This window comes from Podarcis pityusensis (genome assembly GCF_964106645.2).
Source record: "Podarcis pityusensis genome assembly, chromosome: 10".
Taxonomy (NCBI): domain Eukaryota; kingdom Metazoa; phylum Chordata; class Lepidosauria; order Squamata; family Lacertidae; genus Podarcis; species Podarcis pityusensis.
The window spans coordinates 30,254,677-30,282,483 of record NC_138035.1 but is presented as its reverse complement, the minus strand read 5'-3'; the positions used below and the strand labels follow the sequence as shown (position 1 = coordinate 30,282,483).

At 43.9% G+C, this 27,807-nt stretch overlaps 1 protein-coding gene across 1 annotated transcript; it reads left to right on the top strand.

Annotated features, from left to right (window-relative positions):
- SOX10 (SRY-box transcription factor 10) lies at positions 1-25,585 on the top strand. Its single transcript, XM_080972068.1, has 4 exons — positions 1-187; positions 1,140-1,592; positions 21,907-22,172; positions 22,958-25,585. The coding sequence occupies exons 2-4, from the start codon at positions 1,183-1,185 to the stop codon at positions 23,665-23,667; spliced, it is 1,386 nt and encodes a 461-aa protein (XP_080828194.1). The 5' UTR covers positions 1-187; positions 1,140-1,182; the 3' UTR covers positions 23,668-25,585.
- Positions 25,586-27,807: the final 2,222 nt, after the last annotated feature.

Sequence of the window (27,807 nt, the reverse complement as noted above, 5' to 3'; positions counted from 1 at the left end):
GCCAGTCACAGAGACATTCATCCAGGGTATTAGGAAAAACCAAGCCTCCCCTTAGGAATGGCACTTGTCTGAGAGTTTCCTCAGCACACAGCTCCTGAAAAGCCACCAGGCTTGTGAAAGGAGAACAGAGGGGCTATTGGGATACAAATTACAGCTCTCTCAGGATTTGCCCGACAGAGCGACCGATGTAAGTTTCTCTACCTGAGCTTGGTAACTCACTGTCTCTTTCTCTCTCCCCCTCTTTCTCTCTCCTTTTTAAAACACATCTGACAGTTTTCTCCTTCAGTAGTTTTCCTTCACCCTTCAACTGAGCTTTGGGTGAAGAATTACAGATTGAAAAGGCAGCCAATTTGGGGTGGGGGCTAATTTCTTTTACGTTAGGGAACCAGCTAGGTGCCTGTGCCAACTTTATTTTTAGGTATTGCTTTCCTGAGGTTGGTTAATGTCTGACAGGGTTGAAAAGTGATAGAAGCTTCAAATTTTCTAGAAGTTTTGTAACATACGTATATTAGATATATGCAATTCACATAAACTTTAAGAATAATAATATCTGGAGCGTAAGTGAACCAGGAAGGGAATATGAAGCCAAAATATTTCCAACCCACTCCATGATGCCTTTTACCTGGTCTGCTTCAAATGGCGCAGTGTGTTTGAGACGCACTCCGAATACACTAATTCTTACACAATCATGAGGCATTTTGTCTTGATCCTTTAATACTTATAACCACCCATTTCCCCCCAACTGCTGATATTCTTGACTCCAATATCAAAGCAAGTTAAGAAACTGCAGGCATATTTGGGATTTGGAAGGAGAAATTAAGAAATAGGTCTTGTTTTTTGGTCTTCACCCTCTTGAAGACCTCCCCAATCTTTGTTTGTAGATAACATGTATACCAAAAAAAGCGGATTCTCATGTTAGAGAAACTTTATGGCACATGTCAGAAGTTTCCAGCTAATTAGAATGTTCTCCACTCACATTTGATCACGGCTTTTGCAGGTCCCATAAAACAACATGTTAATGCGGTAGGGTCCACAGATTTTTATTAAGTATGTACCAAATCCTTTCCAGATTATTCGGATATTTTGAACTTTTTTAGCTTTAGTGTTCATTTAGACCTTTTTTGTGTGTGTGGTTCCAGTTGGAAGACGTTGGTACCTGAGGAGTAAAACAAAGAGGAAACAATGACAGACGATCAAGACCTTTCTGAGGTGGAGATGAGTCCTGTGGGTTCTGAAGACCACCACTGCCTCTCTCCAGGACCTTCCATGGCATCAGATGCTAGCTCTCACCTTAGCAACCCCAGCAGCGGTGAGATGGGGAAGGTGAAGAAGGAACAGCAGGACTCAGAAGCGGACGACGACAAGTTCCCAGTGTGCATCAGGGAGGCAGTGAGCCAGGTTCTGAGTGGCTACGACTGGACCCTGGTGCCCATGCCTGTGCGGGTCAATGGAAGCAGCAAGAGCAAGCCCCATGTCAAACGGCCCATGAATGCCTTCATGGTGTGGGCACAAGCGGCCCGGAGGAAGCTGGCAGATCAGTATCCTCACCTCCACAATGCAGAGCTCAGTAAGACGCTTGGGAAGCTCTGGAGGTAAGAATGGCTGGGAGAAAGACACCACATAAGATGAGGGAAAACTGGGGTGCACTAGAGAGTGGTGGGAGTTCAGCAGGCATCTGTTGATAGGTTTTAATTTTTGCTTTGATGTGGTGATAAAGGGAGAGCAGGTGGGGTGATCCAGGAAATAAGGCACAGATAAGTGGCGTAGAGAGCAAAGCATAGAAGGTACTTTCTTTCTTGATTATGTACTACCAGTATAAAACTTGGTCCACGTTTTGATTTGACCTGTAATCCTATTCCATTGCAAGGCCCAGTTAATCTGGCCGCTAAGCCACAGTCCCAGCAGTTGGGTTTTCAGAAACTGCATACTTCACCTTCTCCTCTTGACCTGTTGCGTTCCTTCTTTCTACTACACTTTTGGAGTTCTTCTTCAGTTTTATCCCCTAGTAAAATCACGAGTCTCTCCTCTGCTACATACTGTTTATCCAACAGTTCTGAAGTCCAAAACAAGCAGTGTCATGGTGGTGAAATTAAGGGAAAGATTAATTCGAAAATGTAAAGTTGACAGCTTTCATGGCTGAGAGAAAAGAAACTTGATTTTCATGGAACAAAGGCTGAGCAGCAAAATGACAAAATTGTGCTCCCCTGTACGCAAGCTGGTTTTCATTTCATGATTTTGAGCCAATCTTTGATTTGTGAAAGTTCAAATTGGAGTGTTTGGAATCTGACATTCTGTGTCTGTTGAGTTTTCTAGCCTGGCATTTGTTTGTGTTTGTGTTTTTTGTTTTTAAAAACTTCCTTAAATGTATTTGTACCTGTCTTGAAGACAGAGTGAGCTGCTGTTGGCATGGCGGGAAGGAAGGAGCAGGTATGGCAAAGGACAGAAACTCAGCCCCCTGTTACAGACCATCCCATTGTTGTTTAGTCACAGATATCGATAATTGGTGATTGCCTGAAGGTGATTTGGATTTGGAATTTGGCAACTGTGAAATATACGAACAATGAAGAGTCGTGGGGTGGGGGGAGGCTAATGGAGCGATAAACAAGGCTTGTAATAAAAGGCTGATGGAGAGATAAGGAAACACAATCAGAATATAAGATCCCTTATATTGCCACTGAGCAATCTATGCCAATGCATTGCTTCTGGCTAATTGGACTCTGAGAATTTGGGGTTGTTTCTTTTTATGGAACAACATGTTACTCCAACCATAGTAGAAACAAGCCAGTGTCCACTCAGGTAGCGAGAAGGCACTTTATGTTCCTTATTCAGGTGCACATATGTTCATACAGTAAATCTTTGAAGACAACATTCCTTTGCAAACTTGGGAGTAATCCCAATTGAACATACCGGAACTCACTTCTAAGTAAACATGCATAGGATTGTACTGTTCAAGACTTTCCAGATTATCTGTTTGTTGTGCGGCTCTTGCTCACCATTTACATGGAATCTAAGCATCTTACATTAAGGAAGCAACACTGTTTCAGAGACATCACATTTCCCTGGCATTCAAGTAACAGGATGTTGCAGGTGGGGGAATGTGATTATTTACTTCACCTAAGAGGACTGTTGTTGTTTGGAGCAGTGTCTAGAATCATGCAGTTGTGAGAATGTCGTGGGCACCTACTGGACAGTGTCCATGCCCTCATGCATTATGGCAGGCACAACTCTGCCTCCAACTCACGTTCTCCAAATGCTAACCTGCAAAGAGAGGGCTAGCAAGTTGGAGCTGAAAATAGCAATCCTTGGGGCAGAGAAGAACCTTGTTAGTTTTATGCTCATGGCAGCCAGTCTCCACATGCCTTGCCTTGAGGCTTTATCTGGGCTTATTGCTTTGGTAGATTTGATAAGAAGCTCCTGAATGCTTAATTTTAGCTGGTTTCATTCCCAAGTGAATCCTGACTTTGCAGGCAAAATACTTCTCCAGAACATACATCAGAATTTTTTTCCTTTTTTTAATTGGTACCTCCCTTGGCACAAAGGCTGGTTGTACATTTTGTGGGGATGGGCACTGCATTATTGCATTGACACTGGACTTGCAAAGCTCTCCTGTGAGATTTGAAATGCAGTGGGGCTGTTCATCCATGTAAACCTTTAAGAACGAATTCCACCAAGGCAGGATATCCCTTCTACTTCAGCTTGCAGTACTCTGACAGCTTAAATATTCAAAACCCACCAAAAAAAAACTTGAGTTAGGCTTGAGCAAAGCTTAAATTATTTTCTGTTTGAGTTGAATCCTTGAGGTTATGGTAAGGATTTCAGCTTTTATCTGAAAATCTGATTATTAGAAAATACCTTCAGGACAAAACAAAATGGAAGACGCAGAGTTTTTTCTTTTTTAAAAAATAATAATTATCACATGACTCTTGGTTTTGAGTGAACAGATTAGATATATGCAACAAGCTGAAATCTTAAGATCCGGCCACCCTGTGGGTTTTTTCTTCTCTCTTTTTTTTCAAATTCTTCTCCCATCCACACCCTAACTGCCATTCCTTCATCTAAATAAGCAGGGACCTAGTTCATGTGATTAGCTTTGCTGAGCAATTTGTCTGTGGAAAGCCATGCAGAATCCATGTGATTGCTGCAGGGCCAAGAATTCCACTTCTTTTCAGGCTTCTTTATAGGAAGGTCTGTAGCTCAGTGGTAGGGCATCTGCTTTGCACGCAGAAGGTCATGGGTTCAGTCCCCGGCATCCCTAGGTAGGATGGGGAGAGACTCCTGGTCTGAAACCCTGGAGAGCCCTTGCCAGTCATTGTAGACCAGGGTTTCTCAAAGTAATCAGTACTGACCCCCTGAAGGTTGATGAGACTCTTCAGGGAATGTATAAAGACCCATGGGTCAAAAGGTGATCGTGGAAGTTTCTGAGATACAGTACAAAAAAATTAATTAGGAATTACGAGCCTCGGAAATAAAGGCCGTGGGCATGTACAGAGTGCACTTCCCTTGCCAATGATTAAAGGTGAGTGATTGTTAATAAATATCAATTATATCTTGATCTATTTTCATCTTATTTCATTTACATTACAAAGAATTTGGGATGGGGTTGATGACGACTTTATAAGCTCATCAGTGAGTCAATGAACTCAGAGGTTTGGGAAATCTTGTTGTAGAGACAATACTGAGCTCAGCGGTCTGACTCAGTATAAAGCAACTTCCTATATGGAGAAATGCTTTTTCACTGCCATGTTAGACTGGTCAGAGACACACCCCTTTCTGACCCTGAGGTCCCCCCCCCCCCTTATGGCAATTCATAAGAATTCAGACTGAGCTTCAGTTAAAGGGTTTGGGTCTCCATTCTTTCCGCCATGTTACATCTGACAGATAACCCTCTTTCTACGTCTAGTGGGCACGAAGCTGAAATATTAAATACAGACATTCAAAGGCAGGACCTTTGGGTTATTTCCACAGTTTGCCTCTGTGGTGACAGAGAATAGCGCCCATCGGAACCTTTTCCTCTGTCTATCAAACCACCTCTCTTTTCCTAAGTCTTCCTGCAGTACAACTCAAACAAAATGGCTTCCTCAAAGAATTAAAATGGAGAAATGTGGCAGACCGTAAATTAGATTCCTAAGGCTTGGCACTGGTTGATTTGTCCTGAAAAGAAAAGCCTTGCTAGATCAGGCCATAAGCCCATTTATTCTAGCATCTTATACTCACAGTGGCCATCCAGATTCCTCCGAAAAGCCAGCAAACAGGACCCGGGTGCCACGACATTTACCCCACTTGCGATTCCCAGCAATTGTCCTGCCTACATATAAATTTCTCCCAGTCTAAATATTTAGCCATCATTCCCATAATGCTTCACTGGTATGTGGACTTAAATGCTTTGCTGAACCTGATTAAGATTTTGGAAAGATGTGTACGCCACTCACCTGACTCTTCCTATACACATTTGCTACTTTAACCACCAGTCATCATCATAATACTGCTGATAACTAGCTGATTTAACCCAACTGACTGTTGTTGTGACATACAGACAAGTTGACTGTAGTTCAGGCCTAGGCAGGGAATCCTTTGAAATATTCCATTTAGCCATTCAGTTAAAGGTTCTCCTTTTTCTCTGTAGCTTTTATTTTTAAATTTGCGAAATACCTGCGGATATTAATTTTCTTGCTGCTTGTCAAATGGTGGCTCAAGGGATTATTTGACTCATTTTTGCTGTGGATAGATTTGTAGTAAACCTACCTGGGCAGGCATCTCATTAAGCTCAATGGGACTTACATCTCAGCAGGACTTACCATAACAGCCCAAACCTTATCATGTCTGCTCAGAAGTGTGTCCCATTGAACTCAGTAGGGCTTTCTCTAGGGATAGTGGACAGACGATTGCCACCTAAAGAGCCCGTTGCAATATAAACCAATAAGGAAACCCGTGTCTCTATTGCATTGGTAACAGTAGCACATACATCTGTGTAATGCCTTGGTCTCTGTTGGCAGAGAGGAGCAGACTGAGTGTCAACAAAGGTTAGTTATAATTGTCTGCATGTACTTTCTTATCTAGTCCCAGTCAGAAACCATTCCTTTCTCCCCAACCCTTATTTGATGTGATTTTTCAGCATTGCAAATGTTTAACTGTTCCACAAATGTAAGGATTCAGTTATTATAAAATCTTTTAGCCTGTGTAAGAAAAAATCCAACTAGCAAACAAATATCTGAAATAAATAAATTATGGTGGAGGGAGGCAAAACAACAACATTTTTTGAGTGCCGTCCACTTCCCTAACTAGCTAAAAGCTCAGTGATGGTGTAAGGTTGCAGTCCCTGCCTTTTAAACCCTTCTCTAGTTAGTCTGAGATGTGAATCACTAAACAGAATGACAATATCTTTGGATGTCAATATCCTTCAACTCATGGCTGCATTTACTTTCATTGTTCTTATATTATTATATTTGTCTTATTAATGTCTTACTAGCTCCGCTAGTAGAGCATGAGACTCTTCGTCTCAGGGTTGGGGGTTTGAGTCCCAAGTTGGGGAAAAGATTTGTACGTTGCCAGGGGTTGGACTAGATGACCCTACAGTTCTATGATTATTTGATATCTTTAACACATTTAGGCCGCAATTCTAAATTTACTTATTAGTGGCCTGGATGAGGCTCGCTGAATGTAATGAAACTTATTTCAGAGTACAAAAAACAACAACAAGAGTTTAGGATGGATCTGTACTGTGGATACTGGTATTTTTATGGGTCTGCTAATGCATTCCCTACAGTGAAGAGAGCTGGATGCTACCTTATGCTTGCTTTTTGTACTAAAAAGTGCTTATGAATGCTCATCGTTTAAGGCAGAGGTCTGGATAATATTCAGCTCCCTTTTAGCCTTGGGTCCCTTGGTATTTGCCCTGCATGCATAGTTCTGGTTTTAGGAGTGTATTCACAGCATGTCCCAGTGGCTTCCACGAGGACAACCCATGGGCCAAATCAACATGGCTGCCTTGTGAAGAAAAAAAAGGGGGGAAACACCACCAATGTACGCCTTTACTTGTTTAGCCTTGTTTGCTTTTGCTAACAGAGACTTCCTTGTGTCTCTCGCCACTAACATGGCTCTACACGCTTTCCTCATTTTTTAAATACTCTGCTGCCGCCAACGCTTCAAAATCAGCAGAAATATTTTAAAATAAATACTACACCAAAATACACTTACACTTTTTTTTAAAAAAAGAACTTTCCTAAGAAGGAAAACTGAAATGCAACTTTACTTTGCAGTTCTGATGTGGTAGCATTTGAGCCTTTAGAATGAAGTTCGTCTTCCTGGGCTCTGTTGCGTGGAAAGGCAGTGTACTACTACTCATCTATTATTGTCATTATTATTTTGATTCTACACACACATATATAAATCAGAGAGGTCACACCATTTACCAAATACTATAGTTCTGTGACTTCCACTCCTTTCATTGTGGCTTGGGTAGGTTTGTGTTTTTTTCGCATAAGTGGCCAGTTTCAAATAATAGGGGTTGCACAGTGGCACCATGTGTGGTGGATCGCTCCCAGAAAGATTCCATTGTTGCTGTTCCACTTGAGTTGGGAAGGGTGAGAGATAGCAAGCAGAATATAAGAGTTCCAGACCTCTGGTTTGCCACTAGAGGGTCTTATCTCTCCCCCCCCCCCCCGACGCTGCTTTGGTATGTCACAGCAGCAGTGCTACAATTACATTTTAAAGAAGGGGGTGGATAAAATGTATTTGGTGGATATTACTGGACCCCATTTTCTATTAACGCTGACCATTGGTCATGTTGGCTGGAGCTGGTGGAAGTTGGAATTCAACAATGAATGGAGGACTACAGCTTCACCACCCCTTGTTTTAGAGGAATGAGAAAGGTGGTGGAAGGAAGGAAAGATGGGGGCAGGGGAGAGGAATGGTGGAATTGTGTATAAGTAAGTCCCATGTTGCACAGGTTGGTCCTAGGTCCAGAAGAGTGGATGTGTGGCATTCTAGAGCCATTGCTTCAGGCTGTTTTCACTCATGACATGAGGTTTAAAATGTGAGTGGAAAACGTGCACTTGGCCAGAATGACAATGCCTCTCCTCTGCATTATATTCTGCATTGGGAACAAACAAACAGGCAAGAGAGATGTAAAGGTATTTAAACTGCAGATATGAAGAAACTTACAGCACCTCGTTTGGGAATTGGGATCAAATGGTGACTGGCCTTGGTGCCCCCAAAAGCTGATGCATTAAAGTCAAATGATGAATCACTTTGGCAAAATAGAAATACCACTTGCTCCTCTTATTTTGACCTGTGGTGTGGTTGTGCTCTGCTTGTGCTGTTAGTAGTTTCCACATCCTTCCCTTTCTGTGACTACATTCTGTAGTAAAAACAGGAGCTCCAAACAAATTTTTATTTTATTTCTTTCTTTCCCCCTTCAAGGAATGCAAAACTATTGCCTGAATTTCCAGATTTCTGTTGTTTTAAGGGACACCCAATAACATTACAGTCCCGCAAAACATAGCAAATACTGTTGCACTCATGTGCTGCTTGCGGACTTCCAGTGGGCATATTTTTGGCCACTGTGAGAACTGGATGCAGGATTAGATGGGCCTTTAGTTTGATCCAGCATGGCTCTTCTTACGTTTTAACAACAACTAGGCTGTTTACACACCGTATCTTGCATAAATCGTAATGCACGTCCTTTGTTTCCAACCACATGGTTCCAAAACATTCCTTATTCCCGAAGTGTTGATCTGTCAATCCAGTCCTGCGACACATGCTCCTCAGATACAAAATGATTATAGAATGACATTGATCCCTTTATCACGACTGCCAAAGAAGAATGCTAGTGTCCGGAAGATAGGAATCATACTTCCTCTCCATTTTAAAGTATCTTCCATGAAAGATGTTTCCCTGGGTGAAAGCCAGGGAGCTGTAGTTTGCTTCAAATGTGCCCATGCTTCTCTTCCTCTATCCTCTACATGTGCGCGCACACATGCGCCTGCACCAAAGTCAGTCACTGCACTAGGGGAACTGCTGTCTATAGAGATAGACATCAAGGGGCAGGGCATTATTCATTGTGGTAATATCTGCACATCAACACGACCTGGGAGTTCATTGGGGGAAGGAAAACCTGCAATTAGTACTACCAAATACACTTAGAATTGTAAAGGTAGGCAGCACTTTAAATTTGCAATGTGCTTTAGGTCATCTTTCCCACAATAAGCCTATAAGTTACTGTATTTTTTGCTCTACAAGACTCACTTTTACCCTCCTAAAACGGTAAAGGGAAATGTGTGTGCGTCTTATGGAGCGAATGCAGGCTGTGCAGCTATCCCAGAAGCCAGAACAGCAAGAGGGATTGCTGCTTTCACTGCTCAGCAATCCCTCTTGCTGTTCTGGCTTCTGAGATTCAGAATATTTTTTTCTTGTTTTCCTCCTCCAAAAACTAGGTGCGTCTTGTGGTCTGGTGCGTCTTATAGAGCGAAAAATACGGTATGTCTTGTTTTATGGTAGGGTAGCCATGTGTCCTGCCTTACATACCTCTGTTCGGAAAGAAAGCCCTCTATTTGAAGAGTTGTTGTTGTTGTTGTTGTTGTATTTCTATACCACCCTTCATCTGAGGATCACAGGGCAGTTTACAATTTGAAAACACCGGAAATACATAATGTAGAAAAAAACAAATCTGCCCCATGTCTGGTTTAAATATATGTAACTATAGAAAGGGAGATCGGGAGCTCAGAAGCCACTAATCAAAATTAGCCACCCCTGGTCAGTAAAAAGCAGGCACACCAGTCACTTGGTGTCTTCCCCACTATAGTGTGATGTACAGTGGTACCTCGGGTTACAGACGCTTCAGGTTACAGACTCCGCTAACCCAGAAATAGTACCTCCGGTTAAGAACTTTGCTTCAGGATGAGAACATAAATCACGCGGTGGTGGCGGGAGGCCCCATTAGCTAAGGTAGTACCTCAGGTTAAGAACAGTTTCAGGTTAAGAACGGACATCCAGAACCAATTAAGTTCTTAACCCGAGGTACCACTGTATTGTAGTTCTTCTTAAATTATAGGAATTATTTCTAGAGTCATGTCTATACATATGAATTTCGTTATATGCATGTTATGCGAAGTGATTTTTTTTTTTGTCCATGCAAATCCTCTTTTTTGGCAGTCCATAACTGGCCACCCTATTTTACTGATAAGGAGCTGGGAGTGACTTATCCAATACCCCCTCCCTCGCTGCATAAACACACCAGGTCTGTAGCTGAGTTGAGCTTTAACTAAATAGATCTCTCAGCTACTGGGCCCTGCTGGTTCTTAAAAGCAAAGGCCAGTTACTTCATCCACGATTAATTTCCTTCACAGATGTATATTTTACTTAGGAAATCACATGCACATTCCTCAAGAGTCCATTTTCTTAAGTGAGGAACGCACATGTAGCAAAGCAGACGTGTTACATTCATTACCACTGATAGTGCACATGTGGGTTACATGTAATTCGCTTCAGAAAAAGTATGTGCAGCCTGTGTCTCTATTTTGCATGGCAATGTACATATATTTGGAATCTGTGCCTTCTTCTCTTTGCTCGTGATTTTGCAGAGAACCTGTTTGTCTTTTGAAATGTTGCTGTCAGGCAGTGTAGTAATTGGGGTCGCTGTACACTGACGGAATCAACAGTTGCACAGGCATCGGCAGGCTTGTGAGCGTGGCAGAATAAATCTGAGTGAAGCACACACAACTGCTGTCCATCCCGTGGGCAAGTCATGATAAAACCACACCTCTGGGAGACATAAACAGGCCTTTGAGTGGTTTGCTGATTACTCTCCCACTGGTTTGTTGTGTGCCTTCCCCATATGCTTACCGTGTGCCTTGCGTTTTAATCGTATTCAACTGAGTCCTACTCGAAGTAGATTCAATGGAATTAGTGAACCTACATTAGTGGTGTCCATTACTTTCGATGGGTTTACTCTGAGTAGGACGAGCTTTGAATACCTCCCATCACAATTATTGTTGACAATGTGAAGGGCAATTACAAGGGAAACAGACTCTGTGGCAACATCCATGATGCTAACGGCTTCATTTTCATGCTGTAATTAATCTTAATTCCCAGTTATTTATCTCCTTTGTTAAGAATAGCTGTTTTACAGACTAAAAAGCATGATGTCTTCTCATGATGCTCCATTTTACTGCTGGCTCTTCTGGTGGTAACTGAGGCTGAAATCCTAACCCTGTTTACCTGGGAGTAAGCCACATTGAATTCAGTGGAACTTACTTCTGAGTAGACATGGTATGGGTTGCTGCCTAAGTCATCAGACCACTCTTCACATGCTACAGCTTGACTTAAGCTCAAGGTCACCAGAACTCAGCCCTGTAACAAAATTTTAGAGCTGCCCAACCATGGAATATATGGAATTATAAATGTGTATGTCTTGATGTGTTTTTAATTCTTGTAATTGCTTGTAAGCTGCTGTGGAAAAAAATATATTTTGAAATGAGGGATAACAACAACAACCAACAGAAGCAGCAATGTGAGATGTTAAGGTCCTACGGCACAGCTTTCAGGGTCAGCTTCAGTTGTAACTTCTAGAAATGAACCCCTAGATGCAGCAAGGAGAAAAAGGAATTAGAGACCTCCACCCTAGCTATGGTGCTTCCAGATTATCATTATTTTAGGGCGGGATTCAATCACATACAAGCAAATTCAAGTTGTGCGGTTATCACTGACTCAGACTTGGGGAGGTCTTTCACAACAAATCCACTCCCCACCCCCTGCAAAATCTGACTTCTTTGCGAAAAGGAAAATGCTGAGTAAATAGAATCATAGCATGCACTGGGAAGTGTGCTATAATACTTGCTTTGACACGGTGTCAGCTAACCTCCTTGTAAACAAATCAAAATGAATGCTCAATAAACAGGCTGTTTGGAAACACCCTTAAATAAAGAAGCTACAAAGGGGATGTGTGTGTGTGTGTGTGTGTGTGTGCATACGTGTTTCTTTCCACTTGCCGGCTTGCCACCTAATGATCCAGTTTCCCAGCTGAATGTTTCATCTGTCTCTATTATAAAGTATTATTATTATTTTTTTAGTTGTAATCCTTCTCAGAAAATGTGGAAATTTAGGCTGCTGGGGTTAATCTGTGATAGACGATTCAAACGTGCAGGTTATCACTGGATATTTCAGCTAACAATAATGCTTCATTGGGAGCTTAAATGCAGCGGAAATTAAACTGCTGCCCCCCCCCCTGCCATTTTGCCAACTTTGGTGAGGCTAATTATATAGAGCTGATTTCTTTTCTTTTTCTTTTTCTAAGAAAAGCATCAACCTAGAGTAATTTTGAAATTAAATCTAGCTGGTTAGTTGACGCTTTTCAACATCTTCCTGTAAATAACAAGTGTCGGTATCCTGTGCCTCAGACTGAATGCCAGGAAATTGCTGGGCCCAGGATAGCTGCCAAATTCACTTGGCCGGGGTGTGTGTATAACCTGTGGACCACAACTCCCATCATCTGGCCATGCTGGCTGGGGCTGATGGAAGCTGGAGTCCAATGAAATCTGATAGTTCCCTACCCTGCCATAAGAAAACCCGAATCCTTCTAACTTAGTCAAATCCTAGAATGATACTCTTTAAGGATGATTCCAGGTGGGTATCTATTGTGGGGCAGGTTATCGTTAGGCATACATTTTTTGCAGCACTTTCACAACTTCATAGGCATCAAGAGGTCTCTGTGGCGCAGTGGGTCAGTGTGTCTGGCTGTTGGCCAGAAGGTTGGTGGTTCAAGCCCACTCAGGGGTGACTAGGGGCAGAATTCCTGCATTGCAAGGAGGTTGAACTCGAAGACCCTCAGAGTTCCTTCCAACTCTACAGTTTTATGATTCTATCCCATATTTCCCACTTTGATCTGGATTTACCTTTCCGTAAGAACTCACAAAGTTAAGGCAACTTATTTGCAATATCTGAGTACAATATTAAGTCTGAATCTGGAAGCACTCTTAAGTCTGAAAGGATGATCCTAGGCGTGACTATGCAGAAGTCAGTCCCACTTAGTCGAGTTGAACGTAAAGAGAAGTTGAAGAGGTAGACCGAAGACAGTCAAAACAGTGATATGGAGGGAGAAACGGGGACCATTGCCAATACTCAATGGTGTCAGACCTATGGGAACTGAAGTCGTGGCTTTCATACACGCACACATGCATGTAGGGTATCTACAGACATTCTCCCAAAAAGCCTGTAAACAGGAGCCTCGCCCTTTTGGAAGCAAGACAAAACAATTATCAGTATCTGGCATAATGCAGCAGGAGATCAAACTTGTTTCACTGCTTGAAAAATGCAACGCCAAGATACTGGTGTCCGCAGCAGCACCCTCTACTGGACAAGAAGTCAAATAACAAACAATTGGTCACAGGAACCAGCCGCAGAGGAGTAGCTGTTATTGCTACAAAGGAGGAAAAGAGGGAGGGAGGAGAGTGTTGAGGCACATTAAACACAAATTAATTTCTTGCTACATGAATTTATGAAACAAGTGAGATGAACCAAGGCGCATTAGAAATACTCCCTGAAGCGCCTTCGTTTCAGTTGAGCGTGCCCAAGCATTTCAGGAAGCAATCTGGTCACAAAGAGAAGTTAACTTTCGAGGCATATATATACACACGAAACATATATCTGTATTATAGCAGTTTAAAGGTTTCCCCAGACAGTCCTTGGGAGATGTAGTTTAGTGAAGGTTCTGATAATTATGTTAGAAATCCATAGGCATGGACAAGTCTATCCCGTTTCTCGGTTTCTCAGTATTAAGTTCAATTCTCCACATTTTCATATCAGTTTTCTTTTAATTAAAGAAGCGCTTGTGAAAATTCGCCTTCATGTTTGTGCCATTTTTTCTCTAATATACCCAATTTTGCAAAACAATTCCCCCCTAATATAATGCATTTTTGTACGTTGTTTTCACAAACATATGCAATCGCATGCACGCTTTATCCTAGTATGCACACTTATGCACACATTGCTTGGATGCAGAACTGCATTGCAAAATTCAGAGAAGTGAGAATTCAGAAGGGTGGTTGTGTTTCGGTTTGTGTGCTGTTTCAGAAAGTGCGAATAAGGCAGATTCACCTTGAAGTACAAACTGAATCGAACTTCTTCCGCAAACCCCTCTCCCATCGCTAGAGATTCCTATGCTCCTCACAGGACTATGGTTCACAGGAAGAGGGGGGTTACTTGTTAACCCATTCTACGCCTGTAAATAATAGGCCCTCAGATTGAGCCTTTCCATACAATAACTCAAAGTGTGCCCTGGCCATGTTTCACCTGTTCTGCAGTACTTGCACAAGTGATGCAACCAGCAGCAGTGCCTCAGTATCCCATCTCTGCATCCCAGTTGTAAACATAACAAGTGTGTTGTGGAAGTGGAAGATTTTTTACTGTTTATTGCATCCTCTCTCTCTCTCTCTCTCTCTCTCTCTCTCTGAATGCCACAATGCACATGCTTCTCTTCATGATTTGGGAGAACACAGCTTTCAAACCCAAAACCTAAAATGAAGCATTAAAAAAACCAAAACCCAGACAAACCCCGAAGTGGATCTGGCAACCAATAGAATGTGAGGGAGAGAGGGAGGAGCTGTTTTCTGCCAGGAATGACATCACAGATGGCTGGGCCCAACAGGTGCCTATGACCCTCATGCAATAACAATCCGTGTGCTACATTGACAAGGGCTATAAATAGTGCCGAGTGTCGTGACACTTGTGACATCGCAAGAACAAAAGCACAGCCTGAGCTTCATGCCCACAGACTGTGCTCCACAAATGGCAGATAATTGTAGAAATCTTCCACATTCAGTTCACCTTGCAATTACGGGAACTACTTTCGCACATAGTTCAGACCTTTTTGAATGAATTTCGCTAAGCTAAAATAAAGTTTTAAAAGGTGTGACTGGTAAGAACCCACCAACAGCATACAAACTGATACGGCTAACTTGACCCAACAACCCTCCCCCCCCCCATAGAAAGAAAACTCACAGCAATCGGCTGAAGGCAACTAACCATACCCTGAGTCCCCAACCACTCTCAACGCCAATGAAAACTAATTATTGAATAGAAAGGGAACCTACACATGTGTACCTGACACAGAAATATCACACATACACTATGTAAAAGAATGAAAGTTTACTACCCCCTTTTTCTCTCCCCAGTTTTCTCTCCCTACCTCTCTTCTTTCCCAACCTTCTACTGTATGCAGCATCAAAGTCTCATATCGAATATAAATGATCTGAAAAAAGGACTTTATGATCAGAAAACAGAAACGATGTATGTACTTTTGTAACCCAAGAAAGTCTTAATAAAAACATTTTTTTTTAAAAAAAAAAGATGCGCATGGCTTTGAATAAAATTGATGCTTCCTAAATTCCCAGAATCGGCCTGCATGCCAGGCCTTAGACTGTGAACATGTGAAAAAATATTAAAGGTGCCTTTGAATAAGTATATTTCCCTTAAGTGATAGCTTCCCCTGTAAGGCAGAATACATGCCTTAGGACTTGCATGTTTATTGTGGCATATGCTTTTATATGTTAGGGTGCCCCTTCGTGATCCTCAGTTAGCATGTTGGTGCACAAATCTCTCTCTCTCTCTCTCTCTCTCTCTCTGTGTGTGTGTGTGTGTGTGTGTGTGTGAAAGTGTATGCAAGTGTGCATATGTCTGTAAGTGTGTGTATATACATGTGTGTTGTTTTTTCTCTGGGCACTGGGAAAAAGGAGCCCTTTCTCAGCATTCAAAGAGAGAAAACAGCAAGCTGGCCATGTAGGGAACTTCCTGCAGGGGCAGATCATTTTGTTTTCCTCTCTGCGAATGAGCATGAAGTGACAGGAGGGGTCTGGGAGGTCTGATCCAGCCTTATAGTTCCCCGCCTCTGATGTAGAGAGCAAAAACTGTCACCAGTGGCATCAAATGGTTAAAATATATAGCCTGCTGCTCTGCTTATTTTGCATATGCGTTAATTGAATTGTCACAAATGCATTTAAAAACAAATGTACGTATTCAAAATAAGCACAGTTAATTACTCACACCTATAATGAGACAGGAAACCACTGTCTCCATTCAAGTCTGAGTGGATAGCAACTAACGTTTTTATAAGTTAGCAGATTCATGCTCAAGTCTCTTTAAAGTTCCTTTGGTCTCTCTCTTCTGCATTCGGTGCATGGCAAAACAGGATGTAAAAAGTCTTTGGGGTGTGTAAATATGGAGGATCCTCTCTCGGAGCAGCATGAAATGAATCCATTGGCTGCCATAGATTTGGGTTTTTTTATTCCATGCCTGCATGCTAGAGGCAAGAATTCTATCAAATATAACAGATGAGTTGATGGGATCTCAGCATGTGGATAACAGCTGAATCTTTCTCGGCACACACTGCTCTGAGCAAATTGTCCCTTGGAGCAGTGCTTGCAACATCTGCATTGGGTCTGTACACACACATGCATAGATACAACTGATCTCTTCCCCCACTCTATTCCCTGCCTTAATTCTCCTCATTGCTCTCTATGGGACCAATGACTGAGCCCTTCTTATATCACTGACTCAGCTGTAGCAGACACCGATGAGTAAAGAGGCTTGGCAAAATATATCAGCTGCATCCTTTGCAGTCACCCACTAATAGAGCCACTACACTATAGACATACTGTATTTTTCCATGTATAAGACTAGGCTTTTTCCCCTAAAAAATAATGTCCAAAATTTGGGGGCATCTTATACACAGATAGAATAGATCTCCCCCCATTTTCTTAAATCAGAGTCCCCCAAAATAGGGGGCGTCTTATACATGGGGGCATCTTATAGACGGAAAAATACTATACTTTGGCACAGATGGCCAAGGTGGTGCCCTCCATATGCATACCCCCCCACTGCCCCCACAATGCCAGGATTGTCACGAAAACCCTTAAGCCATTACAGCATCTCACTTCCTCATGCAGAGTCCCAATTCCCAAGGGCCCTTCCCTTCAGTACAGCATTTCAATGTGTTACTAGAAGTTCAGTTCTGTGCATCCTTCTAACACATTTATTAGATGCGCTCAATATGACGTCACTTCCTGTTTTTATGAAAACAAGTCACCTGAATGCCCCCAAGAAAGTTTTTCACCGTTTCCCCGCCCCTCAGTCGGTCGGACTCTCATAAAGAAAGTGGAGAGTGGGGGAGCGAAGGGGGTGGGGCCTTCTGCAAGGCCATTGCCATGGCTGCAAGGGGTGTTGTGGGAGCTGAAGAGCAGCCATTATGGTCACTTGGCTCCAGCTTGGTTCATTCGGCCACTGTGTCTGAGTCCATGCCCTAGCCTCTGAGGAGAAGGAGGCACGGGGGATAGCAATGATGACATTGATGTAGACTATGTCCCTATTTTCACCTGAGGAATGTTGGAGGGTATGCCGTATGTTGTCAGGCCCCAGCTCCCATCAACTCCAGCCAGTAGCAGTTAGGGAGGATATGAGTTGTAGTATGGTGGTGATGTGGGGGGGGGGGAGTAGGTAAAGGATCCCTGGACGGTTAAGTCCAGTCAAAATCAACTCTGGGGCTGTGGCGCTCATCTGGCTTTCAGGCTGAGGGAGCCGGCGTTTGTCCACAGACAGCTTTCCAGGTCATGTGGCCAGCATGACTAAACCGCTTCTGGTGCAATGGAAACTCCGTGACAGAAGCCAGAGCGCATGGAAACATCCTTTACCTTCCCACCGGTGCGGAACCTATTTATCTACTTGCACTGGTGTGCTTTTGAACTGCTAGGTTGGCAGGAGCTGGGACTGAGCAATGGGAGCTCACCCCCGTCGCAGGGAATCGAACCACCGACCTTCTGATTGGCAAGTCCAAGAGGCTCAGTGATTTAGACTAGTTGCATGTGCTACGACTACAAATGTAGAAGCCACAGCAATGGATCCCCTCCGTGATCACAAAACTGGAGTGTAGATGCCACTCTGGCTGCATCAAAAAGTATTCTGCCTATGGGGAGGCAGGAGGAGAAGGTCCAGTTAAAGCTGCCTTAATACCAATTGCATTTACATGCCAATCTTTCTTTCTTTCTTTCCTGGGTGCCTGCAAAAATTCCATTGCACAAAAGGTCATGAAGTAGGGGGGACGCCAAGGCAGGAAACGAGTGAAATCCAAATCCCGCAAATCTCCTGGCCTCTCTGCCTGCTCATACCGGTTTCCCTTCGCTAAAGCTGATTTGAAGTTCTGATCCCCAGGAAGAACAAAGGGAAGCCAGGTGACATAGCAGGAGAAGACAAGGGTAGGGTTGGGCCACGGGGTGGGGTGGGAGGAACGGAAAGAGGACTTGGTTGCACAATGCAGTCAGGGAATCTCAAGAGCAAGGCTGCTATCAGGCACTGCAGTTCAAATCTGGAGTTCACTGTTTCTGTGGCTTGTTTCCTCCTGACAAACATGTATCTGTAATACTGCACATGATACATTTTTCACAGTAAAAGGAAATGACATCCTAAACTCAGAAGAAGCAATATGGTTAGGCACACGTGGGTGCCATAACTGAAAAATCCATCCCTGTGCATGCATTGGGGGTTGTAGCTCAGGGTAGAACATCATGCAGAAGATCCAAGTTTCCATTCCCAGTATCCCTAGGTAAGGCTGGGTAAAGCCTTCTAGCTGAAACCCCAGAGAGCAGCTGTCTGTCTGTGTAGACAGTACTGAACTAGATAGCCCAATACTCTGACTGACTATAAGGCAACGTCCTATGTCCACTAGCATAAGCAAGGGCTGGAAGCTCTGGAAAGCTTGCAGAAACCCAGTTCCCCACCGGCTTGTACTCAGACCTCCCAAGTGTCCCTATTTTCCAGGGACGTCCCTGATTTAGAGAAGCCGTCCAGGTTTCTGATTTGATGCCAAAATGTCCCACTTTTCCTTAGGATGTCCCTATTTTCACGGGAGAAATGTTGGAGGGTATGGAATTATCTGACCCCCAAGCCGTCTGAAGAAAATCCTGTATAGGGAAGGTTTTTTTTAATGTTTATTGTTTTATCATGCTTTTATATAGGTTGGAAGCTTCCCAGAGTGGCTGGGGCAACCTAGTAAGATGTGTGGGGTAATTATCATTATGAAATGGGACATCCCTATTTTCATTGGAGAAATGTTGGAGTGTATGTTGTACTTAGTACCTCCCAGGTTTAAAAAAGGCTGGATCCTTTGCTGGAATGAGTTTTTGCTTCCTCCAGTGTCAGAAAAAACCTAATTATGCCATCCTAAATTGTTCCAAGCACGATTATTCAACGAGTCTAAGCCCAGCTCCTCATTGTCTCCAAAAAGCGGGAGACCCAAGAATTAAAACTATCTGGAAACCTGTTTGGCGACTTTGGGCAGATCCAAATCATACATTTAAAGCACATCCAGTGTACATTTAAAACTTATGACTTCCCTGAAAGAATCCTGGGAACTGCAGGTTTCCTACTCACAGAGCTACAATTTGCAGAGCCCTTAACGAACTACAGTTCCCCAGATTCTTTGGGGGAAGTCATGTGCTTTCACTGTGTGTTGGGTGTGCTTTAAATATAAAGGTGCCAGGCAAAAACATCCCTCTTCCCTCAGGCCTTTGGCTAATTAAACGATCTATAACCTTTTAAACTGTTTGGGGGAAGTATTGTTTTGTTTGTTGCTATGTTATGTATTCATGTATTTTTGCATTGAAAGCTGCCCTGTGATCCTCAGAGGAAGGATGGTATAGAAATTTAATTTAAAATAAATAAATAAAGTAAATAAATATGGTGTGGATCCACCTAAAGCACCCAGAATAGGTTTCAAAATGGGTTTGATTCCCAAGTCTCCTGCTTCTTGGAAACCATCAGGAATTGAGTCTTGGACTCATTGAATAACTGTGCTAGGAGCAGCAATTCAGGATGAGAGAATTAGGGTCCTTGGGGACATTTGTGTGTGATAAATAGGGGCGGGAAGGAGACACAGGAAAGCTGGTGCTGAACTCAGGGTGACTCAATCGTTTTAATCTCCTGGATTAAAGCCATGGTTGGAATGCAGTTATGTGGCGGAGACCCTCTCAGCCTGGTGTGAAGTTAGGTCAGCTCCACTAGAGGTACCACTGAAGGACATCCTGCCCGAGAGAGAAAAGGAGAAGCTCAATCCAGGGCTGGCCCAGGCCTTTTGCTCGCTGAAGTGAAGTGCAAAATGGTGTCCCTACCTTTGTGTACAGAAGCGGACTAGACTGGCAGTTGGGTCATAATTCAACCTTGGTGAACGAGGCAGCACCCTCTATGGCTTCATTGGATAGCAGAGGCATTTCAGGCAGGCAGGCAGGGCAGGTTCCCCCAACACCTTGCTGCCACTCCTCACCCATCAGCATCTGCTGCCTGAGGCAGCGTCCTCAGTCTGCCCAATGGCCTTAACAGTTTTTAATACTGTATTTTTAAATTGTTGTAACTAGCCCCGAGATAAGATGGTGAAGGGCGGGTGAGAAATGTTGTTGTTGTTGTTGTTGTTGTTGTTGTTGTTAGGGCCTGACTAAATCAGTCTTAAGTCTGCCACTACTTTTGCTATGGGCTGCTTTGTGTTCATTATTCCTGCCATTAGCTCTTTCCCCCTTTTTATTTCTTTGTCCTGAGTTTATTTACTTTCTAGCAATAGACTCTGCAGAAAGTTTGGTTCTGCATTTGCATAGGCCCTCAGAAGCTTCTTCAGTTTATACTTTCTCCAGAAGTTAATTCAAATTTTCAACTAGAGATCTTGCATATAAATGAAAAAAATTGCATGTGAGATATTACAGCTAAGTCTGTCTTGACTGGAAATGTCACCCAAGAAGCTTTCACACCCTGGAGCTTTTCTGTTTCCTATAGAACACAGAACGGCATTTGGGTTGGTGGGGAATGACAGTCAATCTGTGTTGCAAGATAGAATGACCATGGAACCATATTCAGAACAGAAGACAACTCCGAAACTGGAATTCTGGAATCTACAAAAGTTGTGTAAATTATGTTTGAGCAAATTAGATGGGCTAAATAAGCATATTTGGGAACAAAGATAAGAAACGTGGTCCACTCCATGCTGTTTCTTACGAGGGAAACTGACAACAAGCATGTACACGACACCTTGATTAAAATCTGGTAAGAGTTGCCAGGGTCCAGGAAAAAAATTACTCTAGGGTCACCATTTAGCCATCCCTGATGTAGTATGAAAAAAGGTTGTGGTCAAAGCTTGATAGCACCTGCAAAAGAGGTATAGGATTTTGTCTAGTCCATGACTAATATGATGAAGAGTAGTGAGATTCTGTTTTAACTGGAGAAAACTCAAAGTGCTACAGGAGTGACCGTACCGTTCTATAGTGTCTTTCATCCTGTGTTTTCAAGGCTCTGTGCTGTGTATTTAATTAGTCACCCCAAAACAGCATCTTATAAAGCAGCGCCTGTTAAAGAGAGTGGAAAATGAGATCAGAGCACAAGGACCCTAGAATTTTGTGGGGTTTTTTAATGCAACAGTATCTGGGATAATTAAATGGGACATTCCCAATTGCACAGCTTTCAAAACTACACAGAAAAAAATAAAGAGAATTAACACATTTTGCCCGTGTTAGTAAATCTAAATAAAACTGTGCTTAAGGTCAACAACTTTGCTGGTGTGATTTAATTGCAATCTAATACTAATAAATGGATCAGATGGCTCATTGGTTGAGACTAGAAATGTATCAAAAATGGGGAGCCGATCACATATGCAGGTTGTTCATAAAGTGGCCCGAAGAGCCTTACCCTGCCACTTCAAAACCTCTGAAAGGGAGTGTATGGTTGACAGGGGTCACAATGGAGCAATCCACTTTCAGAACATATTTGCCCCTCTTTCCTCCAATTCTATGCCAATGCTATGACTTCTGGTGGGTTTGTGGTTCCGCTTTTAACAAACTGGTTCCGCGTGTCCTCCCCCAACACCCCCCTTCCTCTGCTTTCTTTAAGATTGTTGAATGAAAGCGACAAGCGTCCCTTCATTGAGGAGGCGGAGCGGCTGCGAATGCAACACAAGAAGGACCACCCTGATTACAAGTACCAGCCGCGCCGGCGGAAAAATGGCAAGGCCGCCCAGGGTGAAAATGACAGCCAGGCTGAGGGAGAAGCTGGTGGAGCAGCTGCAATACAGGCACATTACAAGAACGCCCATTTGGACCACAGGCACCCTGGGGAAGGCTCTCCCCTGTCTGACGGGCACCCTGAACACCCCTCAGGTTAGTCCCATAATACGGTTCAATCCACAGACATAGCCTGAAGATCAGCAGCTGGGAATATCAGGGGTAGGCAACATGGTGTTATTTTTCTTTTACTCCCACTCCCATTTCCCCCAACCAGCATGGCCGATGGTCAGGGATGATGGGAGTTGTAGTCTCACCTTCATCTGAGGGGCATCACTTGGCTACCCCTTGTCTAACTGTAGAGTACCATTGTGAAAACAAATGGTTGGTTTTGTTCCTATTTTTCTGACCTGGCATAGGCACAAGTGAGTTTGGCAACTTTTTATTTTTTAAAAAACAAACCCTCATGGTTCATCATTCCCAAAGTCTAAGGGCTATATTTAACCCAGCTGTCATTTTGTATTTCATTAGCTGCTGCCCAATTTATTTTTGCCTCGTCTCTGAGGAACGATGCTAGCACAGCTTTCCTACATCTAGTGCAGAGGTTCTCAACCTGTGGGTCCACAGATGTTGTTGGACTACAACTCCCATCATCCCTGAGCTCTGGACCCACAGGTTGAGAAAGGCTGATCTAGTGCCTTCCAGATGCTTTGGGCTCTGGCTCCCATTGACACCAGCCAGCACGGCCAATGATTAAAGGTGATGGGAGCTGCAACTCAACAACATTTGTAGGGCTTCAAGCTAGGGAGCTGCTCTAGCAGGTCTGTGCAGCGAAGGGAGACAGGTCAGCTGCTCTCTTCTTCTGCTGTGAAGTTGTTCTCTCTACTTTATCCGCGGCGAGGTAGTAACTGACATCTTCTCTCGGCTTCCTCATATCACAGGTCAGAGCCATGGACCTCCCACACCGCCGACCACTCCAAAGACAGAACTGCAGTCCGGTAAGGCTGATTCCAAGAGGGAGGGGCGTTCCCTTGGGGAAGGAGGAAAGCCACACATCGACTTTGGCAATGTGGATATTGGGGAGATCAGCCACGAAGTGATGTCCAACATGGAGCCCTTCGACGTCAACGAGTTTGACCAGTACCTGCCGCCGAATGGACATGCTGCTCACCCAGGTCATGTCGGAGGCTATGCCACAGCTGCTGGTTATGGCCTTGGGAGTGCCCTGGCTGCAGCCAGTGGACACTCGGCCTGGATCTCCAAGCAGCATGGAGTCTCCTTGTCTGCTGCCACATCATCGGTGGTAGACTCCAAGGCACAAGTGAAAACAGAGGGCTCTGCTCCGGGGGCCCATTACACTGACCAGCCCTCCACTTCACAGATAGCATACACCTCTCTCAGTTTGCCCCACTATGGCTCAGCTTTCCCCTCTATATCCAGGCCTCAGTTTGACTACCCTGACCACCAGCCCTCAGGACCCTACTACGGCCACTCCAGTCAGGCTTCCGGCCTCTACTCGGCCTTCTCCTATATGGGGCCCTCCCAACGGCCCCTATACACTGCCATCTCTGACCCGGCACCTTCAGTGCCACAGTCTCATAGCCCCACACACTGGGAGCAGCCTGTATATACGACCCTCTCGAGACCCTAGGGAACGGGGAGCAGTGACCAAAGCAGCAGCGGAAAGGCTCCGGAGAATCAGCCCCAGAAGACGAGCCTCCGGGTCCCGAGGTCATTCGGTGTAATCCAGTCGCCAGAACCCACAGAATATCCGGGCGTGTCTATCTTGACCGCAGTTATCGATCGCTCACCTGGCTGGAGGAAGGTTCCCAGCCACCCCCCACAATCCCAGTCCTTGATTGGCTTCCGAGGTCCTGTAGGCCTTCTAGATGAGGACGATTCTAGGCACGGAGCAACTAGTCATGGTGGGTTTTTTTGTTTTTGTTCAGAAGATCAAGGGTTTAAAACAAAATAAAATTGAGAGATAATCCCTTCCCTTCTCTCCCCCTCCCTGAAGTTGTCCAGACCCATCATCCTGATGGTTTAGGAAGAAACACAATGGACGCAATTCTGCCACTCGCTGTGGGTGAAGGCTAGGTGGGCACCCTGGTGGGGTAATGTTACAGGTGGAGAAGTAGAATGGTGCAGCCGTCCGATATGGACCATGCTCTAGGACATTCCTGCTTCAGAGTCGCACGTGCATGAAATGTTGCTCCCCATTGGAAGACCAACCTATGCTTGCTTTTCCTGTTGATATTTGGCACCTGCGCCCACTTTCCCTTATCCATTCCATCGCCTCTCTGCTGCCTGGCTCTCTTAAGACTTAACTACACAGTACTTTGGACTCAGGAACTGCATTATATGCTCTGGCCGCCTTTGCATCGCAGCATGTAAGCATGTGCATACATGCTGGTCCCTTGGACCGTAAAAAAAGCAAATGGGACTGAATCCAACTTTGTTGTTATGAACATTTTGTATTCCTAGTTTGTTTCCAACACTTTGTGGCTCCCTTCTAAACTCCCCCAGCTACCTTTCTAACATGCCAGAAGATACCCTACCAAAGCCAATACTTTTCCTTCCGGCTTACAAGAGTGATTGTGTGTCTATATGCGTGTGTGCACATGTGTGTGCAGAGTGGGTGAGGGAAAGCAGAAAGATATCAGTGCCTGGAACGGTCAGTGTGGTTCTCCTATTTTCTTAAACACAGACCAAATGCGCAGGGAGAACTTCTACATGAACACAATGCTAGAACAGACATATCCTCATTCCCCCACGAGAGACAGCTCAAGGCGTTTTGGTGCCCGAGGCAGAGCATGCACATGGCTTGCCAAAAACATTATAAACTAAATCACCAATCATTTGCTCCCGCTTTCCAAAATCTGTTGTGTGCCAGAGGCTGCCTCACCCTGCCTCCTGGCAGGGCCAATCCCTGTCACATGTTCAAAATTGTTAACAGCTAAGTTCTGTCTTTGCCACAACAAAGGATGTGGAATGGGCATTTAAAGAAGAAGTAGGGCTGTGCAGAATTCAGATGAACCCATGTTCACTTTTGAGTTTTTCAAATGGAGGCAGCCTCCTCAGCTAAATCAAACTTTGCCTCTTCTCCGTGGCCCTGATACATGCCCATTCCACAGCTTCAAAAAAGAATGAGCATGTCACTTTGATGGCTGCCGTGACTTAAGACGGTACCCAAAACACACCCTGGAGAGGCCAGACACTGTGCAGTTGCATGAGGATAGACCCACAACTGGCCACCATGTACATTGTGGTACTTGCTGTTGTTCCTAACCCCTTTGGATTGAGACGACTGAGGCTAACCTCCCCAAAAGTTATGAGCTTTATATATGCTTGACTCCATTTTTCTGCTATGGATGATTATCTCTTCTCCATGGTGTTTGAAAAGAACATGTAGTATGCCTGTAATCCTTGTATGCATGCAATCTATTAACTGCTCTACACCCTTATTTATGGAAGTAGCACATCCTCCCCTGTTCCCAGCACCACAACCCTCTAGCACCATTAACTTTGCATCAAATGTATGGAATAATAAACTTAAGAGGTTTCAGCTATGCGTGTCAATTTCTGTTTCTTCTTTTCTCTATCTCAATCTCAATCCCCACCCCCACCGCCCAAAAGGGGTGGAAGGAAACTATTTCTACCTACACACACCCTTCTGGCTCACACATTTTTTTCTTCTTATTTATATGTTAAATCTGAATCTCGCCTTTCCTCCAAGTACAGTCGTACCTTGGTTTTCAAACAGCTTAGTTCTTGAACGGAAGTGATTGTTCTGGTTTGCGAACTATTTTTGGAAGCCAAACGTCCGACAAGGCTTCAGTGGCTTCCGATTGGCTTCAAGAGCTTCCTGCAGCCAATCAGAAGCCGTGCTTTGGTTTCTGAATGTTTTGGAAGTCGAACGGACTTCCGGAATGGATTCCGTTTGACTTCCAAGGTACGACTGCAGTGCTCAAGGCGGCTAATAGCAGTAGTACATATGCAATATGAAAATGGTGTTTCATATTTCTTCCCTAAACATTGTTGAAAGGGCACAAATGGTAACTAAGAACTGTCTTTGCTGGGTGACCTAAGTTCCACGCAGTTAGTTTTCAGGGATAATCCCAAATGAGATCCACGCCCTGGTCTGCATCTAATCTTTTGGCAGAAGCACCCATTCCCACCTTCTGTGGGAATGTAGTGACAGGGGACTTGACTAAGCAAACGCTGAGGTCCCTCTCAGCTAGGCATGGGCAAAACTATTCATTTCAGTTTCTCATTTTTCCTGACTTAAGTTCAGTTCTTCACATTTCCACATCAGGCCCCCAAACTGTTCGTTTTAAAGTCCTCACCAGTATTTTAGTGTGAATTTGTCCCTGAATAAGCACGTTTTTGTATACAGCTTTACCTAATACACACTTTTTTGCAAAGCAATGTCCTCTAAGTTAAAGCATTTCTGTATGTTGCTTCCATGAATATATGCATTTTTGTGCACATGGCATTGCAAAATTCAGATAAATGCAAATTTCAAAGGCAGGCTGTGTTTCAGTTTGACTATATCTTTGGGAAGTACAAATTAGGTAGGCTCATCTTTAATTGTGATCTAAGCAGAATATCTCCCCCATCCATACCTGCAACTGATTCAATGCATTTGTAAGTTACACACTGCATTAAGTATGACTTCGTTTTGTAAGCCTCCTTCTAATCTATTCCACTGGGTAGCATCACATTCTAGTAGTACTGAAACACATAGAGAGAGAGAGAGAGCTCAGAGAACCTGCCGTTATCATGCATAGCTCAGTTAAAGCCAAAGGTTAAGTAAAAGAGGATGTTCTGCCTCCTCCATCCCATTGCTGCCTGCACACCTCCAGCAGATTGCTTATGGCAGCAACAACCCATCCTTTGCTCCACACCACTGGCATTTCCACTCCAAACCATGATTCCTTTGTTTCAAGCCTCTGCACTACCCTTGAAGGCAACTGACACCCTCTGATCTCGGAGCTGTCATACTGCACAGTAGTCAGGAGGAGAAAGAAACACCATTTACAGAAGCTTCCCCCGGCTTTTCCACTCCATCAGATAAAATGGTTCCACAGCCAGCCTTTCAAGATGACGAACAGACGACACATCCTTTCTTCACTCTGAAATATCTTTTTGCAAGGCCAAGGGTAGCAAAAGGTAAGAAGGGGGGGATACGCAGCCAGAGGTCACTTCAAAGAGTTAGGAAATGCCACGTTTTTGAATGACAGAGCAGACACTTTGCCCGTTTTCTGCGCGTGGGCACATGCAAAAATGCAGTAGGCGAGTGGATTATGCTTTGGCCTGACATTATCCCGACTGGCTTTAATGGGAATCTTTGGCTCCACGCCTACAGAGGGTCTTTCCAGTTCAAATGCTTTAAATGCCCAGCCAAATTAAGCAATTTGGACCATGCCTCCATCATGGTGCCAGAAGTTGCCTAATCAAGTGAGGGGAGGTACTCTGCCTCAGTTAAGTGCCCACTTAGCCACCATTGCACCCATGGATTAAAGTGAAGAGGAGAAAGAGGATTATGAAGGGATAGGTCAGCAAGCGGAAACATGAAGAACTGCTCTTAATGTATGCATTACCCGATCTCTCTTTGTAAAAACAAGCCCAGGGCAGAGTTCCTTCACCATTTAAAAAAAATGCAACACGTGTAATAAACCACTAAGAAAATAATATTATTCACAAACTTAAAACACCCAGTAAAATCTAATACAGTGGTACCTCGGGTTACGTACGCTTCCGGTTACATACGCTTCAGGTTACAGACTTC

Excerpts from the sequence above, each read along its gene's own strand:
- SOX10 (XM_080972068.1), top strand. The coding sequence starts at position 1,183 with ATGACAGACGATCAAGACCTTTCTGAGGTGGAGATGAGTCCTGTGGGT. Across the intron at positions 1,593-21,906 it reads ACGCTTGGGAAGCTCTGGAG|ATTGTTGAATGAAAGCGACA; the intron begins GTAAGAATGGCT and ends GCTTTCTTTAAG. Across the intron at positions 22,173-22,957 it reads GCACCCTGAACACCCCTCAG|GTCAGAGCCATGGACCTCCC; the intron begins GTTAGTCCCATA and ends CTCATATCACAG.